We start from the raw sequence: 17,316 nt of genomic DNA, 5'->3' as shown, positions 1-17,316 counted from the left end.
AGATTCAGGTGGAAAGAGAAAGAGGAAAAGAGAGTGGCCGGTCGGCGAACGCGAGAAAGAGAGTGCACGTAAGTTTGACTTAAATTAGCAACCTATAGCGCGAAAGGTTAGTCAATCATAGGTCCCGAGACTGGACCGTTCTAGTGACTCATTTATCTCGATTTACACGATCCTAAAGAAAGTGTACAAGCACGGTGTGTCGGTCTCTCGGCTTGTCGATTGCCAATACCAATGACCCATTAAATCGCCCATCGATATGCCGTTTCGATGATACGGACCGGCCGATCGCTAAGAATGGCACCTGCGGCGCGATGCACCTCGGACAAGGAAGTCGAAGCGATGTGGGCCGAGTTATTCGACTCGTTGGGTAATGAAAAAAATGTAACTTTATTCCCGAAATTTGTGAAAAAAAGGAGGTTCGCTGAAAACGCTGAAAACGGGGCGATGTTTAGGAATTTTTAGGAATTTAGGATTTTAGGAATTTTTTCCGGCAAAAAAGGGCGGCATATTCTTTAGAAGTCTTGAAGACTGTTTACCATACATTTTAGAAATTAGAAAATATTTTTTTCTTTCAAGAAATATGAAATGGAAGGATGACCGTAAACTTTTTCTTCGAATGTTTTCCGGACCATTCAACTTGGAAAAAAATAATTTTTGTTGCATAGAAAAATTTAACTAGATTCTTAGACTGTTAATTAACAAGCGTGTGAAGTTTGGAATTTACTACTTGATATCTTTCTTTGAAAGAATTCCCAAAGATTGCCTTATAATAGAAGCATTAATTTGCGGTGATTAATGGAAGATTCGAGCATATACATCGATAAACGAAGAAACAATGTTTTTTTCTTATGAGTAGTCCTCACTGATAGCTCTGCCAATGACCATCCGTCGGACCTCGCTGGTACCAGCGCCAATCTCGTATAATTTCGCATCTCTCAGGAGTCTTCCGGTGGGATAATCATTTATGTACCCATTTCCACCTGAAAAGAAATGAACGATATTGGAAGAACTTCCGGTGAAAATTATGAACCTGTTGAGATAAATTACCAAGTATTTGGATAGCGTTTAGAGCAGCTTCTGTGGCTCGTTCAGAAATAAAGAGTATCGCCGCTGCGCAATCCTTCCGATTCACGTGTCCTGTGTCACAGGATCTCGCCACGGAATACAAATAGCTCCTACAAGCACTCAAACTAGTGTACATATCCGCTATTTTCCCCTAAAACAATATTTTAATGTAAGACATTGATTTTATAATTTTTAAATCGATTGCGACATTATCTCTTGATAATGGCTTACCTGGATGAATTGAAACTCAGCAATATATTTACCAAACTGTTTTCTAGTATGTGCATAGTCGAACGCCACGTCGCAACAAGCTTGTAAAATTCTAACAGAGAAACACAAATAAATAAATTATCTTAGATAACATTGTTTAATAATATCTTTCCAGATTATTATTTAGCAGCACACAGGCCTTCTACATATGAATAAAAATCTCCTTCATTTAAAAGAAGTTCTTGAAGCTCCATTTTACAGAATCGTTAAGAATTTTACCCTAAGGGGCCAGCAGCTAATATCAATCGCTCCAGATCAAGTCCACTAAAGAGGACGTAGACGCCTTTATTCACTTCTCCAAGCACATTTTTGGCTGCAATTGACAATCAACTATTTACAGTGATTTAAAAGAGACTCTCTGAATAGTTTAGGCTAGAATAAATTTTACCAGGCACTTTGCAGTCTTCGAAAATTAGTTCGCCGGTGTTAGAACCTCGCATCCCAAGTTTGTCTAATTTCTGGGCGGTGCTAAAACCAGGAAAATCCTTCTCCACAATGAAAGCCGTGACACCGTGTTGGGGTTTGTCCGCGTTCGGATCTGTTTTCGCATAAACGATCAGCGTTTCAGCATCGGGACCATTCGTGATCCAGAATTTGTTTCCATTTAAAATATAATAGTCTCCTTTTTTCTCCGCTCGTAATTTCATTGAGACAACGTCCGATCCTGATCCTGGTTCCGACATTGCCAATGCTCCCATGTGTTCTCCATTGCATAACTATTATTATTACCGTTACTATATCAACTATACTGCTTATTCTATATTATATATAGTTATTATATTATTATATTGTATTATTATATATAGTTATTTATATGTAGTTATATTATATATATAGCACTTATTCTATATAGTGCTTATTATATATTATTATTAATTCTATACTGTCAGTGCAGTAGTTATGTTCATTTGTTTACCTTCGGCAAGTATTTATGCTTCTGTTCTTCCGTACCGTTTCTGTGAATCTGATTGACGCACAGATTCGAATGTGCGCCATAACTAAGCGCTATAGATCCCGATGCTCTGCTCATTTCTTCCATGATAACAACATGATCGAGATATGTGCCACCTGTACCGCCGTATTCAGGTCGCACCGTGATCCCTAACAAACCTAAATCTCCCAGCTTTCTCCAGAACGACTGAAATCCATAGAAATAATTTTCTATAAATTAGTCGAATTCAATTTGTTACACACTCTCATTAATAGTTACACACTCTCAGGTCATGAAAATTGTTCTGTCTGTCGATCTCGGCAGCCTTCGGTGCAAGCTCCTTTTGTACAAAATTGAAAACCAACTGTCGCAGCTGTTAAAAAACAATTTTAGTTAAAAATATTACTGTTCAAACTTCCTGGAAACACTTGAGCGATACGGTGTGGCGGAAAAAAGATTGAATTTGAATTTCGAAATGTATCGATTTACGTTCGATCGTTCGAACGATAGCGCCATATCAGTCGAAGGTTTACGCATTTATGGCAACGCTACGGTCAGGCGCTGATGACTTACGACGTATCGACTGTATCGATTGAAGAAGTTTAATAGACTTTTTCTTTGATTTGTATTTAGTTAACATGTTTAACAGAGGCAAATAGACATTATTTGACTTCAGAAACATTCACTGTCTATTGATAACATTTATACTGCGATCTAACTTTGTTACAAATTTACTAACCTGTTTCTGTTCGTCATTTAGGCCAAAGATGTTCTCGTCGATCTTGTAATATTGTGAAGAACATCTCACGTTGAATTTGTTACTCAATCCGAGGAAATTCCGAAAAAATAGACCCGAACATTTCTGCGCGCATAACTTCATATTCAAGTTCTACCTACGTTTTCCAATATACTCACTCTAGTACGTTCGATCGAACAGTAAATATGATAAGAAATTGTTTTTCGGAAATAACAATATTCACAGAGCGGCATTACTAAATGCTGATTAGTGTTGCGAAACTTAAATGTAACTTCGTATTTCTCATTTCTTATCATTTATCATTATACATACGTACATATGTACTGTGGAGTTCACAATGTGGATGTTTATGTATACAAATTTTCATTTTCGTAAACGCATCTTCACGAAGATAACATAAAATTGTATTAAATTGATTTAAATATATTTACAAATTAAAAATGCATAAAATCCACGTACATATTTATATTCGTTTATTTGTGTTTTCTCCAAGAAATTCGAAAGCAACCAAATAGAAAACATTTTTTATCAATGCAAGAAATACGAACAAATAGATAATGTGTGTACTAAAATAATTTTTCTAGTCTTTTAATTTATAAATCGCTTTCGTTATTTCGATATGTACTTGGACCATTGTCAACTTCTTTCACGCTTGTATGATCTGTGTATGTATAGATGCATGTGATGAAAGCCGGACATTTAAGAGGTTAGAACGATATGTAAGAAAAGTGATTGTTTAGATGGTTTTAATGTTCATTGTCCATTTAACAACATTATAAGTGTGAACGACAAAATGGGTGAAATGAAATTTAGTAACTATGACGGAATCAAATCAGAACAGAAGTATAATAATGTAGTAAAACATATACAGGTAAGATATAGGTTAGGATACTATGTTTTTGTACCTAAATACCTTCACGGCAGTCACTATTAAATTATTTGTTTGCAGGATAAATGGAAACTGGTACCTGCTTTTCTGAAAGGGAAAGGCCTTGTAAAGCAACACATAGATTCTTTCAATTATTTTATAAATGTCGAAATAAAGAAGATTGTAAAAGCAAATGAGAAGGTGTTAAGCGATGCTGATCCCTTGTTTTATGTGAAGTAGGTATCATGCTGTTTTTAAGTCCACTTGCTCTATCATTCTACTTAATACGTGCTTCCCTGATAGGTATCTGAATGTCCATGTTGGTACACCAGACGTAGAAGAAGGTTTCAACGTAACTCGATCTACAACTCCACACGAATGTCGTCTGAGGGATTTAAATTACTCTGCTCCGATTACTGTAGATATTGAATATATTAGAGGGCATCAGCCAATAATTAGGAATAATTTATTGATTGGAAGGTATAAACTTTAATTTGTTTATTATGTTTACTATGATTATATTCATTGTTGTTTTTCAGAATGCCCATTATGTTAAGAAGCTCAAATTGTGTATTAAATGGAAAATCCCATTTTGAATTAGCAAAAATGAATGAATGTCCACATGATCCTGGTGGTTATTTTGTAATAAACGGACAGGAAAAAGTCATCCTTATACAAGAACAAATGTTGAGAAACAGAATTATTTTAGAAGAAGATAGCAAAGGCTGTATTATAGCATCTTGTAATAGTTCCACTCATGAGAGGAAAACGAAAACGAATATTGTGGGTAGAGGAGGAAAATATTACATGAGACACAATATTTTTCAGGATGTAAGTAATGATTATATACAGTTTAATATTTGATGTGTTAATATTGGTTACCTTATACATAATTTTTAAATATGCACGTATTTTATGTTCCAAGGACATACCTGTAACAATAATATTTAAGGCAATGGGAATTGTCAGTGATCAAGAGATCATGCAACTTATTGGTACAGAGAAAGAATTCATGAAGAAATTTGCATCTAGTTTGGAAGAGTGCCATACGTTAGAAGTCTTTGCTCAAAATCAGGCACTTAGGTAATATTCGACTTTGTTATTATTAATACTAATTAAACTAAACTAAAAATAATAGTCGACTGTTGTTATTATTAATACTAATAGTATAAAATATTTCAGATATCTCAGTAATAAACGAAAACAGAAAAGGTACTCGTTAATCAAATCTAGTATCACAGACGAAATGAAGGACATATTAGCAACTAATGTTTTATCACATGTTCCGGTTAGTAATGTAAAAGTTATACTCATGTAACATCTGTAAAGAATATTAACTACAGTATATCCTCCGTTACAGGTAATAGATTTTAATTTTAAAGTGAAAGCTACATATATTGCTTTAATGATTCGTAAAGTCATGAAAGCACAATCTGATGGCAAGCTTGTAGATGACAGAGATTACTATGGTAATAAGCGATTGGAATTAGCTGGTTCTTTATTGTCTTTGATGTTTGAAGACCTGTTTAAAAGGTTCAATTGGGAGGTAATGATTTAACAATGATTCTCAAGTACCCAAAAAATTCAATTACGGATAATAATGTTACATTTTTCTAGTTGAAACAAATTGCTGACAAGAACATCCCGAAAATTAAAGCTGCGCAGTTTGATATTGTAAAACACATGAGACAAGATCAAATTACAAACGGACTAGCTTTCGCCATATCTTCGGTGAGTAAATTATGTTATAGTCAAAATACGTTTTTAGAGAACAGTTTATGTGAGAAAGCTGTAATAATCCTATAGGGTAACTGGACCATCAAACGATTCAGAATGGAACGTCACGGTGTGACTCAAGTGTTGTCCAGACTTTCTTACATTTCCGCGCTTGGTATGATGACGAGAGTTAATTCACAATTCGAAAAAACAAGAAAAGTGTCGGGTCCACGATCTCTGCAGCCATCACAATGGGGAATGCTATGTCCTAGCGATACTCCTGAAGGAGAAGGTTGTGGTTTAGTTAAAAATTTGGCTCTCATGACGCATATTACCACGGAGCTCGATGAAGAGCCAATTGTGAGGTTGGCGTTCAATTTAGGAGTGGAGAACGTTAATATCCTTGGCGGAGAAGAGATCAATAACAAAAGCGTTTACATGGTGTTCTTAAACGGTAATATTCTGGGGATAGTCAAGAATTATCAGAGGCTAGTAAATGTATTTCGGTTACTCCGCAGAAATGGTCTCGTAAATGGTTTCGTCTCTATATACACGCAACATCAGCACAGATGTATCCAGATCAGTTCCGATGGGGGACGATTATGTAGACCATACATTATCGTGAAAAATGGGCAACCTCTTATACAAGAGGAACATATCAAATTCCTTGAACATGGTGTACGCAATTTCGAAGATTTCTTACAAGACGGTTTAATCGAGTATTTGGACGTCAACGAAGAAAACGACAGTTCTATTGCATTCAACGAAGCACACATTAGCTACAAAACAACACACTTAGAAATCGAACCATTCACGTTGCTCGGAGTTTGTGCCGGATTGGTACCATATCCTCATCACAATCAAAGTCCTCGAAACACATATCAGTGTGCTATGGGTAAACAGGCTATGGGAACTATTGGTTATAATCAGCGCAATCGTATCGACACATTGATGTACAATTTAGTATATCCTCAAGCACCTATGGTTAAGTCTAGAACAATAGAATTAATCAATTTTGATAAGCTACCGGCTGGTCAGAATGCGACAGTAGCTGTTATGTCCTACAGCGGTTATGATATTGAGGACGCTCTTATTTTAAATAAGGCATCTATCGACAGAGGATTCGGGAGGTGTTTGATATATCGGAATGCTAAGTGCACCTTGAAAAGATATGCCAATCAAACGTATGATCGCATAATGGGTCCACTTCTAGATTCAAACACAAAGAAACCTGTTTGGAGACACGACGTTATTGATAGTGATGGAATCGCTGCACCCGGTGAAATGGTGGAGAACAGGAAGGTTCGTATATTAATATTAAGCATGAAATTTTATATTTTAACTCATACTTTTCTGTTTTGTCATAGGTGATGGTAAATAAGTCGTCACCCTCTGCAAACATCGGTCCAGTAAATTCTGGCAATGTGCAGGCACAAACAGAATACAAAGATGTTCCAGCTGTTTACAAAGCTCCAGTGCCTTCCTACGTTGAGAAGGTGATGATCTCCAGCAACGCGGAAGACGCGTTCTTAATTAAACTATTATTAAGACAAACTCGTAGGCCGGAGATTGGTGACAAATTTAGTAGTCGACATGGACAGAAGGGTGTGACCGGTACGTGTTTCAATTTGTAGTTTGTAACATACATAAATTATCTAATGCTTGCATCTGTGCATAGGTTTAATCGTGGAACAAGAAGATATGCCATTTAACGATTATGGTATATGTCCTGACATGATCATGAATCCACATGGTTTCCCTTCTCGTATGACAGTTGGCAAACTGATAGAATTACTTGCTGGAAAAGCTGGAGTTGTGAAAGGACAATTCCATTATGGCACAGGTACTTAAATCTATAGTGAATTCCTTCTTGTTAATACTGACCAATACTAAGCTATAGCATAAATCATTTTTATAAATTATTCTACAGCTTTCGGAGGTTCCAAAGTGGAAGATGTTTGCCAAGAGTTGGTAAAACATGGATACAATTATTTGGGCAAGGACTTCTTTTACTCTGGGATCACAGGGGAACCATTGCAGGCATATATCTATTCTGGACCAGTGAGTTAATAATATCGTAACATTTCGCTGAACTTTATATATATATCATTCTCTCAAATAATAATATTTAAAAATGCAGGTATATTATCAGAAATTGAAGCACATGGTGCAAGATAAAATGCACGCTCGAGCTCGAGGTCCGAGAGCTGTGTTAACGCGACAGCCAACCGAAGGTCGCGCGAAGGAAGGAGGTTTGCGATTAGGAGAAATGGAACGTGATTGTTTGATTGGATACGGTGCGAGCATGATGCTAATAGAGAGACTTATGATATCAAGCGATGCATTCGACGTAGACGTATGCAACAAGTGTGGTCTTATGGCGTATAGTGGCTGGTGCCACAGTTGTCGCTCCAGTTCATGTGTTTCCACGATCTCTATGCCTTATGCCTGCAAGTTGCTTTTCCAAGAACTGCAGTCAATGAACATCGTACCCCGTTTGACATTAAAAAATTATTGCGAGTAAATTTTACGCATATATGTACATATATTTTTTGTATGTGTAACAGCGAGTTAATTTTTTTTACAAAAAGAAATATTACAACAAGAGTCAATTAAGTGTCGGTTAAAGTGGTTTTGCAAGTAGATGTACCACAGGATTTTCAATACAGTCCTTGCTTTGTATTAAACGTAATTCGATTTTTCTGGCAAACTGTATGTCCTGATCGCGGCACTCTAACGAATATTTATAAAAGCAGTTATTAGACTTTCATACTTTTCCTTTGAAAAAAGTAATTTAGACACTTTCAATAAAACAATACCTTGAAAATGTTCGTAAGTCTTGAGCAAGACGCTGTGCAAAGAACCCACAGTTTTTTCAATAGCATCTTTTATATTGTCTTGCAAGTGCGTGTGTGCTAGAAACAGCGCGGCGAAAAGATCTCCTGATCCCGTAAAACTAGCTGGTATTTTTGGAATGTCAATCTGCATTACTTTATTATCTGAAATCAAATAGAATCTATTTGCAAGCATTCAGTATAGATAAGGAATTTTTATACGTTTTGAACGTCACTTCTATTAATTTATTACCCTTCACCGTGCTACATATTGCTGTTAATTTATTGTCAATTTCTACTGATGAAACAGCTACTATTTGAGGACCTGCTTTATGTAATATATTTATAGCAGTTTGTATATTTAGAATAGTATTGGTCTTGACATCACTCAGCCACCTAAAATTATTAACATTTTTACTAATGTTCTTGTTTTCTTTGTAATAAAATTATAATATGATTAATGTACTCTAATTCATATTGATTTGGCACTATGATATCTGCCAGTGGTACTATCTCTGTTTTATAAATTTCTTTTAGTTCTTCAGGAACATACATTTTTCCATTATCACCCATAACAGGATCACAAACTTGAATAAAAAGATCCATATATAGTACAAATTTAATCTCAGTTAAATCTATATGTATATATATATATTACAATTTATATACCATATATAAGATTAGGATTTTTCTGTTTCAATTCACGAACTACCCCCGCTATTCTTTTCAAGAAGGGGGCAGAGCCAACATATCCAGTTAGTAAATGACTGTAATTATCCAAATTATTTTGTGCTAAACCGGACATCAGAACCTCTGAAAAATAACTATTATTATTATTAATTGTTAATTATTAAATTGTTCATGGAATTGGAATGGACTCATTCTATACTTTATATCTAAACTTGAATTTAGTGTTCTTACCCAAGTCTTTATCATCTAATACTTGGCCTAGGAAGACCTTGTATCCAGTATGATTAGATAGTTGAACAGAATTGATTGCATCTACATCAAAACCTAGTAACTAAACGGAAGATATAATTAAATTATCAACGTATTACTGTTTACAACAACGTATTTTATTTGAAAATAGTAATTTAACTTTTCTACTGTTTAATAATGCAAAATATGATAATTTAAATTATGAATAAACATATAATAGATATAAATATAAAAATAAATTAAAAAAAGGAAGGCTATACTTCTGAAAAGGATCTGTTATACGATAAAAACTAACGGTAACATATGAATCGACATGCATTAAAAGCTGCGTATACCGACATCACTAATACATTGAATGACGCTTATCAAGATGTTACTAGACATGTCAATGACGTAACACTAGCACACAATTTAAGCAGTAGAGAAATGGCAGAAGTTTTTTCAATGAATATATTCGAAGCTAAAATTTTGCATTTCGAATAATCTCTTTCAGTAAATTTCGTCTTTATCAGCCACAGGTTCCTTTCAGAAGTTTATTCAAAAGGGATAACCTTTTTTCGTTTAAGTGCTCTAGCATTTTCAAAAAGTAGAACAGGTGTGTCATGTACAGACGCGTTAGCCGATTCGAAATGGTCTATCTTGTAAAAATCACAAAACTGAATTTATTTAGATTTCGCGTAATCTTTATTACATACTAGATGTGCTTGAATAAAAATTAGATTATTTCCCATAGAAACATCTTTGTGATTTTAATAATAATAAAACAAAAAATATGAATTCGAGCGGTATTGGTAGATCTAATGTTAACTAAATTGACAACATGGACAATTTGTTTACCTGCAACGGAAATATTGCACTTTTATTGCCCACATAACCAGACACTACGTGACTTTGTATCGAAAGTATTCGTGGCATCGTTTTGGGCAATGTTGATCAATTGACTGATAATGTTGCACTATGCATTGGCTATGCACTATCCAATCCACGAACTATCAATATTGTGGCGTGCACTAGTCTCATGCTTAGCTTTTTATCAGGACTATTATGTAATCGCTCATAACTGGGCATCGTATCGTGCTGTCAAGTAAACGAAATTTATACATTGCACTAACGGTGTGTCAGTGTCAGATCCATGCACCCACACCCTCATGCATCTAAAGGACGCTTGATCACAGAGCTCTCAGGCTCCTGGCCATTCTTGGAATTTTCATTCAAGACCAGCGTATCCATTGGTGTCTAGTGTGTCCAATGGTGTTAGAGATTCTGCTCGGAACCTGTTTCAAGTGGCGGCGAGGAGACCACACAAGTGGAATTGAACGATTCTAATGGATTGCTAATGGAAATCCATTGGCATCATCCAATCCCATTTGTGATGAGTAATTAATTCTCCTACTCCTACTTTCCTGGAAGAAAGTCGTAAAACAATCAGAATGCTGAGAACTGATCAATTCTGTGCTCATATTCGGAATAATGAGGAAACTCTCAAACTTGTAGGACAGCTAAGTCTATGTTTGTGGCCTCTGGTTATTAGCGATGTCGGTATTTAGAACACGTGATGTGACACCTATATGGTGTCCGGTCTACTGTGATACCTCGTCTGTGATACAATAATGTACCGATTGAGCATCACACGGAAATCATTGTATGGAAAGTTGGTGGCATGTCTACGTCATGTTGCCTCGTGATTTGTTTTGTGCAGGCAGAAAAAGTATGGCGACGTGGGAAGGCGAAAAATTTCAGGAATACGAGAACACCGACGATATTGAGGGAAACTTTGATAATATTCTCGTGACACATGATCTCCAAGATTGCCTCGACGATAGCTTAGATATAACTAATTTTGGCAGAGTTTACGAACAGGGCGCTGTATTCGATTACGAGAAGTATTCCGACGATGATACTCCTATCGATGAAAGGATACCTAGTGACAACACCACGGAGTAAGATCGCTTGTGATTTTTTTACATTTCGATTTCTATATTGAATTAAATAAATGCTCCTACTATGTATTGCCAACTAGAAATAGAAGAAATCAACGAAAGAATAGGAACGATTAACAAACTATTTATTTAATGGCAAGTGGTAGTTTTTATCCCAACCTTATAAGGATATAACGCATTTTGACATTAGAGCTCTAATCCTTGCTTTTATGAATTGTACACTTCAATCGACTCCGAAGCAAAAGTTTTTGGTACGTTCCGAATATAAAAATTTATTTCATTTACTTAAACAGAATTTGTGCAATACATATGTAATTATATTTTCTTTGAATTTGTATTAAATATCAATTTTAGTAGCATTTTCTTTGATAAAATATTTACGATTAATTTTATAGTTTTAAAAGTTATTAATTATTGCTAAAGAAATTTTTATATCTTATTATATTAGTATGTTATTTTAGGAGAAATACTTCATTTGGTTTCTGTCATGTTGTCTTATGCATAAAATATAATATATGAGCATAGTGTTGGAAAATTATAAATTTAGTTTAAGATTAGTCAGAAACAACAATACATTTAGCCAGATGTTAGTCACACCTAGTTCTTATATATTGTTTACATTGACAAAATTAGTATGTTTATATATAGAAACATCGAATTTATGATTTACAAAACAAAACTGGAAACAACTAGATGTATGTACATAACACAAGTGCATTATATGTTACATACATACAATTATTTTTTTGTTATAGGTCAATACATCATACAATTAGTCCTCATGAGATCCTTATGCGAATTCACTCTGGTCATGATGAATTGTTGTCAAGTGAATCTGCTCATGAGATTATTACTATTGAGAGCAAAGTTTCGACCAACAGCCAAAAGCATATTGGCCGATATACCTGTGAATACAAAGGTTGTACTAGAACATACAGCACAGTTGGGAATTTGAGAACTCACATGAAAACTCATAAAGGTAAGGCATTTATATTGACATTGCCTGATGGAGCTACATGCATTTCATCATATAATATAAAGCCTAAAGAAAGTATTGAGTATTTGTAGCATTAACATCTAAACATCAAATTAAACTAGAACAATCATATTCTCTGTTTCTCTGAATAATCATTTCATTTACGCAATTGAAAATAACATTATATGCTATGCATGATGTGTTCACTTGTCTAGAATAACACATGTTTATCTATTTGTGCTACTCAAGAATGAAGGAAAGAAGGTGAGTGTGTTCATTTTGCTCTTTCATTGAATAAGTATACATGGAATGTAATTGTGTTTTATGAAAGCTCTTTACACATATAGTATTACTCATTATGAAGTCATCACTGCTGGTATAAAGGGATCGCTTCGACCTGCATGGCTTTCAGATACTGCGAGCAATAGATAGTCCAGCAAACTTTTTATGTGGAGGGAATTCTCAAAACTTTCAGGCGAGTATCGATTTAAATGCGCAGAACCAAGTTGCGGCAAGGCCTTTCTCACGTCGTACAGCCTAAAGATTCACACTAGAGTACACACTAAAGTAAAACCCTTTGAATGCAATCACAAAGGTTGCGAGAAAGCATTCAATACCCTTTACAGACTGAGAGCTCACCAAAGACTTCACAGTGGCAACACGTTCAACTGCGAAGAAACTGGATGCGTTAAATTCTTCACTACTCTAAGTGATCTCAAGAAACATATTCGTACTCATACTCAAGAAAGACCTTACAAGTATGTTATCAGATATACAATAGATGTATAATATCGCATCAATAGTTCACTAAAAAATTGAGTTTTCTCAATACTCGATACAACGACCAAATAGTTTATATAAACGAATTCATACATTTTTATCACGCGAGAATTAAACAGAAGAATTAAATAATTATTTGTTTCAGGTGCCAAGAGAAGGGATGTGGTAAAGCTTTCACAGCGTCGCATCATTTAAAAACGCATGAAAGAACACATACAGGAGAACGACCTTATGTGTGTACTTACGAAAACTGCAAACGATCTTTTACCACACCTCATAGCTTAAAAAGTCATTTAAAAACACATAAAAGAATGAGTAACGATGAAGTGGTATGTATTGTGACTTTTTAAAAAATAATATTTAGCACCTAAATTTTGTTGCATTATTTTATTATAGAAACAAGAAGGAAATCAAGATGACAGCGGAAACCAAAGAAACAATGATCTATTAAAGTCGGATATCAATGTTGTAGAAGTAGCTACTAAGAATTCAAGTGTGCCATCATACTCTCTTATTCCAATATCCTCTAGAAGTTCACAAATCAACGAAAATGTCACTTACTTGTCTACAGATAATGCGGACAATCATTCGACACCTACGGATGATATGATAGACATTTTAAGTCGGAAAGGACTTAATCAAGACCTTGATTACAATATCAACCCTAAAGAGTTGAATAGACCAAGTGAGACTGCAACAGTTACCATCCTGACGTCAGAGAACATTATTATAAATAATTTTAATGAACATGAGATTGATAATTTTAATAACAACGAGAGCTACGACAAATTTAAGATATTCACAGAAATAAATCATTCGAATTTACCACGCGAGCAGAGCCAACAATATACATCAGAGACTACAACGCTAGAGATAGAGAATAAAACAAACAACGTGAAAAACACAAACTCCATAAATTTGGAGCAGAAAATTATACAGGATGGCTTGCAGAACGCTATAGCTCATATATCGGAAGGAGCCGACTTTACAAGTGATGTCCAACAATGTGAAAACCAACGAATCAGCAATGGATCAAATCTGAAATCAGTTATCGACAGTAGCAGCGCAACGTTGTATAGTGGTAATTCTATTACTAGTCAAGTATCAAATATAATTAATTCTTCCAGCGATACACAGCTGTTCAACAGTGGAATAGGAAACCTGTCGTTTGTCAATGACACCTTAGAAACAGAAATTTCGAATAAAGAGGGTCAGAAATTAAATACAAAAGGCGTTCATAACGTGCCATCGGAAGCCATCGAGTTAGCCATAGCGTCCGAAGAAGAAATACCTTCTCCTTGGACGAACGTTATGGCTTTGGCGACTCCGTCCACTTTGAGGACACAATCCTGGTCGGAATTGAATGCTTTTCCCACCGCAGTACACTCGCTAGTCGATTTAGTCGAACCAGAACCCTATCCGTTACAAGTAGAAAATCAACTGGAGCCATTACAACATTTGGACAACGCAAACTTGGTAGAGAGCATCGCTACCAGCACAAAGAACGTTGATCGCAACGCAAAAACTGATAGGAGAGAAAATAGTACAAAGTTAGGAAAGAACAGGAACATTTTGCAGAAAATAGCAGCCGCCACGAGCATGTGCAAGTGTGTCGACTGCAAGTTTGACCACCTGCAATGTTGTCAGAATAGCTCATGTAGCAAACCACCGGAAAGCAATAAAAAGAATATGGCCAAAGTAGTAGAGGATGTCGCAAGCGAACGTTTATGTAATAACGAGCTCGGTGATAGCAACAGTTGTTGTGTTGTTATTTGTTTTAAAACATTACAACAACTGCAGAAAGTATTTACTCGCGATTGCTGCAAGAGCACCAGCGACATAACTTGTAGAGAAAAATTGTTACCGTCGTTAATGCAATGTCAATTGACAAGAAATCAATGAGACACGGATGGATTATCGTGCAGCTAGTCATGCCAAAAGAAACATATTTTTCGCATAATACATTCAGCGCCGGGATTTATTATTAATCGTGATTTACAGATTAGGTTGCTTAGCTTTAAACGCGATTTTTCTTTTTCCCTCATGAATGTTAACTTCGAGAAATGTTACCTAGGCCGAGAATCGAGAGTATAGGGTTGTATATACATACCTGAACCATATTTCAAGACTTTATTATTGTAGATGCAATATTTAGGAGTTATAATAGAATTTCTCGCGTGCCAACATATATTTGTAAATTTTTTACTTAAAGAGTTCTAAGTCTTTGACACTGCTGTTGAATAGTTTATAAAAATGAAAAGCTCTGTTGCTGTAGCACACTGAACAAATCGAAACAAGTGTCCTTTGTCTGAAAAAGTCTACTGCAAAGTATATTATATAAATGTTATATCAAATTTGATACTTTAACATTTTATAGATTGGTACAACATATTTTTAATGTACAAATATCATGTACATAACATTTTTTTATGTATGATTAACAATTATAAAAAAGATTTAAAATTACAAATTTTTATAGTACATTGATATTTATTAACTTATATGCTATTTATATGTATATATATATACATATATATAAAACCAGCATCGTTGATGTGTGTGTAGTGTACTAAATGTTTTAGTATTAATTTAAAGCAAGAGTTAAATATTTATTATGTTTTCTAGTGCACGATGTTCCGAAACCAAACAAAAACCATGCAATTGTTTAGATATTTAATTTCGGGAAAGCATCGAAAAAAAATGTTAAATAAAATTGAAACAATATCCTCTAACTATTTATAAAAGCGAAATGAGCGATATAATCAATCAATTTTTTTGTGGCTGTTACACGTATGTACTTGTTAAATACAACAAAATCACTGTACCTAAATAGTTTTTAGAGAAAGTAAAATTTTATTGTTATTCGTTAAGCAAAAGTTAACTAACATATAATAAATTATAATACAAAAAGATATGTATTATTCTTTCTGTGATAAAATTAACTTGTATGTGGCTTAGTTATAAATTTTTATTATTTCTACAGTTTTATACAATACCATGACAGAAGTGTGGTGAATATATGTCCTAAGATTTGATAACAGAGAATATTTTTTATGTTAACGATGTAACGTTCATTGGGAAGCGGCTACCAAAGCTTCTCCAACTTCAACTGCTATTTGTGCTTCAGCTCTATCTTTATCAGTTGACGCGGATGAGAGTTGTTGCTGAGCTTTACTAAGGATATCTTTGGCCGCTGAGTTATCAAGATTTTCTACTGGGTGAGCTTCTTCTGCTAAAATCTATAAAATAGATATTTACAATACTTATTTCAATTTCTTAATCTAGTAATGCATATAGTGGGAAAAATACCTGTACACTGTTATCTTCATTTATAGTAACTGTTCCCGAAGAAACAAATATTTTTTTGGTTGCACCACCCTCTTCAAATACTGTGACTACTCCAGGCTTTAGCACAGCTAATGTGGGAACGTGTTTTGGTAAGATACCAAATGAACCGGAAAAAGATGGTACATCGACCTGTTTGATTGCAGCTTGGTCGTAAAATACCTGCCAGAATAATATTGAAATTCTGTAGTGTTATTAGAGAGTGATGTGATACCTATGCACATTTGTCAAGACATATAATATTACCTGATTAGCTCCAGCAAATGTAAACTTCATTTCATTGCTGCTAGCAGGAGCATCAGCATAAGTTCTACTTTGACCGCGAACATACCTCAAATACGGACGCAAATTACGAGCGAATATGGCCATTTTAGTGTTCTACGGGAAATACAATTTTCAGACAATTTTACATAGGTTACTGTGACAAATAAAATTTAAGTTCGACTGATAGAACTGTTACATCACAAGATCGAGATACATGCATAACCCATAATTTCTAGCTAAGCACGTCAGAAAGAATATTACGTTTATGACTGGACATATATTAGTTTCCTTTTTTTAATTACAAGTTCAATGAACTTACCCTGTGTTCGATTAATTGTGTCACACAATAATTAATTATAGCGAATATCACAGATATAATGTCGGTTCTCTGTACAGGTGAGGACAAGTCAGATGCACCTAAGACGACTGCGCTTGTGTCATAGCCATAGATTATAAAACGATTTCAATTTGATCAACAGGATGACGCCTTCTACTGATTTGTACAGCGCTTTATATATGTCAAGTGATTTTTATTAAACAAAATCGGAAAAATATTCAAATTACAAGGCGACGAAAAAACTAATAATAATCCCACATTATTAGTATGAATTTTAATTTCCACATGATTTCT

The 17,316-nt window shown here is 34.8% G+C and overlaps 5 protein-coding genes across 9 annotated transcripts; 2 read left to right on the top strand and 3 right to left on the bottom strand.

Moving 5' to 3' along the window:
• Positions 1-637: 637 nt before the first annotated feature.
• On the bottom strand, positions 638-3,289 carry LOC117220147 (isovaleryl-CoA dehydrogenase, mitochondrial). The gene is made up of 8 exons (XM_033469846.2): positions 3,006-3,289; positions 2,550-2,639; positions 2,252-2,473; positions 1,724-2,051; positions 1,555-1,648; positions 1,297-1,387; positions 1,048-1,216; positions 638-980 (listed from the first exon to the last, which is right to left on the bottom strand). The coding sequence occupies exons 1-8, from the start codon at positions 3,144-3,146 to the stop codon at positions 847-849; spliced, it is 1,269 nt and encodes a 422-aa protein (XP_033325737.2). The 5' UTR covers positions 3,147-3,289; the 3' UTR covers positions 638-846.
• Positions 3,290-3,483: 194 nt separating this feature from the next.
• On the top strand, positions 3,484-8,906 carry RpIII128 (RNA polymerase III subunit RpIII128). The gene is made up of 14 exons (XM_033469827.2): positions 3,484-3,582; positions 3,699-3,894; positions 3,973-4,127; positions 4,195-4,371; positions 4,431-4,722; positions 4,817-4,974; positions 5,074-5,179; positions 5,252-5,437; positions 5,509-5,622; positions 5,698-6,909; positions 6,975-7,221; positions 7,286-7,450; positions 7,538-7,668; positions 7,748-8,906. Exons 2-14 carry the CDS (start codon positions 3,817-3,819, stop codon positions 8,129-8,131), a joined length of 3,405 nt encoding a protein of 1,134 aa, XP_033325718.1. The 5' UTR covers positions 3,484-3,582; positions 3,699-3,816; the 3' UTR covers positions 8,132-8,906.
• Positions 8,133-10,492, bottom strand: Pdxk (pyridoxal kinase). The gene is made up of 7 exons (XM_033469855.2): positions 10,218-10,492; positions 9,363-9,462; positions 9,111-9,254; positions 8,908-9,028; positions 8,695-8,837; positions 8,427-8,606; positions 8,133-8,340 (listed from the first exon to the last, which is right to left on the bottom strand). The coding sequence occupies exons 1-7, from the start codon at positions 10,293-10,295 to the stop codon at positions 8,231-8,233; spliced, it is 876 nt and encodes a 291-aa protein (XP_033325746.2). The 5' UTR covers positions 10,296-10,492; the 3' UTR covers positions 8,133-8,230.
• A 374-nt stretch (positions 10,493-10,866) lies between these two features.
• LOC117220146 (uncharacterized) lies at positions 10,867-15,988 on the top strand. 5 transcript variants are annotated; one of them, XM_033469840.2, is made up of 6 exons: positions 10,867-11,320; positions 12,076-12,299; positions 12,772-13,054; positions 13,222-13,405; positions 13,473-13,569; positions 13,648-15,988. In XM_033469840.2, the coding sequence occupies exons 1-6, from the start codon at positions 11,025-11,027 to the stop codon at positions 14,976-14,978; spliced, it is 2,415 nt and encodes an 804-aa protein (XP_033325731.2). In that variant the 5' UTR covers positions 10,867-11,024; the 3' UTR covers positions 14,979-15,988. The 5 variants fall into 5 exon arrangements, with proteins under 5 accessions (XP_033325731.2, XP_033325732.2, XP_033325730.2 ...); XM_033469841.2 differs by adding an exon at positions 11,401-11,571 and having other exon boundaries at positions 13,473-15,988; XM_033469839.2 differs by having other exon boundaries at positions 13,473-15,988.
• A 42-nt stretch (positions 15,989-16,030) lies between these two features.
• On the bottom strand, positions 16,031-17,162 carry ATPsyndelta (ATP synthase, delta subunit). Its single transcript, XM_033469856.2, has 4 exons — positions 17,005-17,162; positions 16,668-16,799; positions 16,386-16,583; positions 16,031-16,315 (listed from the first exon to the last, which is right to left on the bottom strand). The coding sequence occupies exons 2-4, from the start codon at positions 16,788-16,790 to the stop codon at positions 16,148-16,150; spliced, it is 489 nt and encodes a 162-aa protein (XP_033325747.1). The 5' UTR covers positions 16,791-16,799; positions 17,005-17,162; the 3' UTR covers positions 16,031-16,147.
• Positions 17,163-17,316: the final 154 nt, after the last annotated feature.

This window comes from Megalopta genalis, chromosome 10 (genome assembly GCF_051020955.1).
Source record: "Megalopta genalis isolate 19385.01 chromosome 10, iyMegGena1_principal, whole genome shotgun sequence".
In the NCBI taxonomy this organism is placed as follows: Eukaryota; Metazoa; Arthropoda; class Insecta; order Hymenoptera; family Halictidae; genus Megalopta; species Megalopta genalis.
The sequence above is the reverse complement of the archived record's forward strand: the minus strand, read 5'-3'. Positions and strand labels throughout refer to the sequence as shown.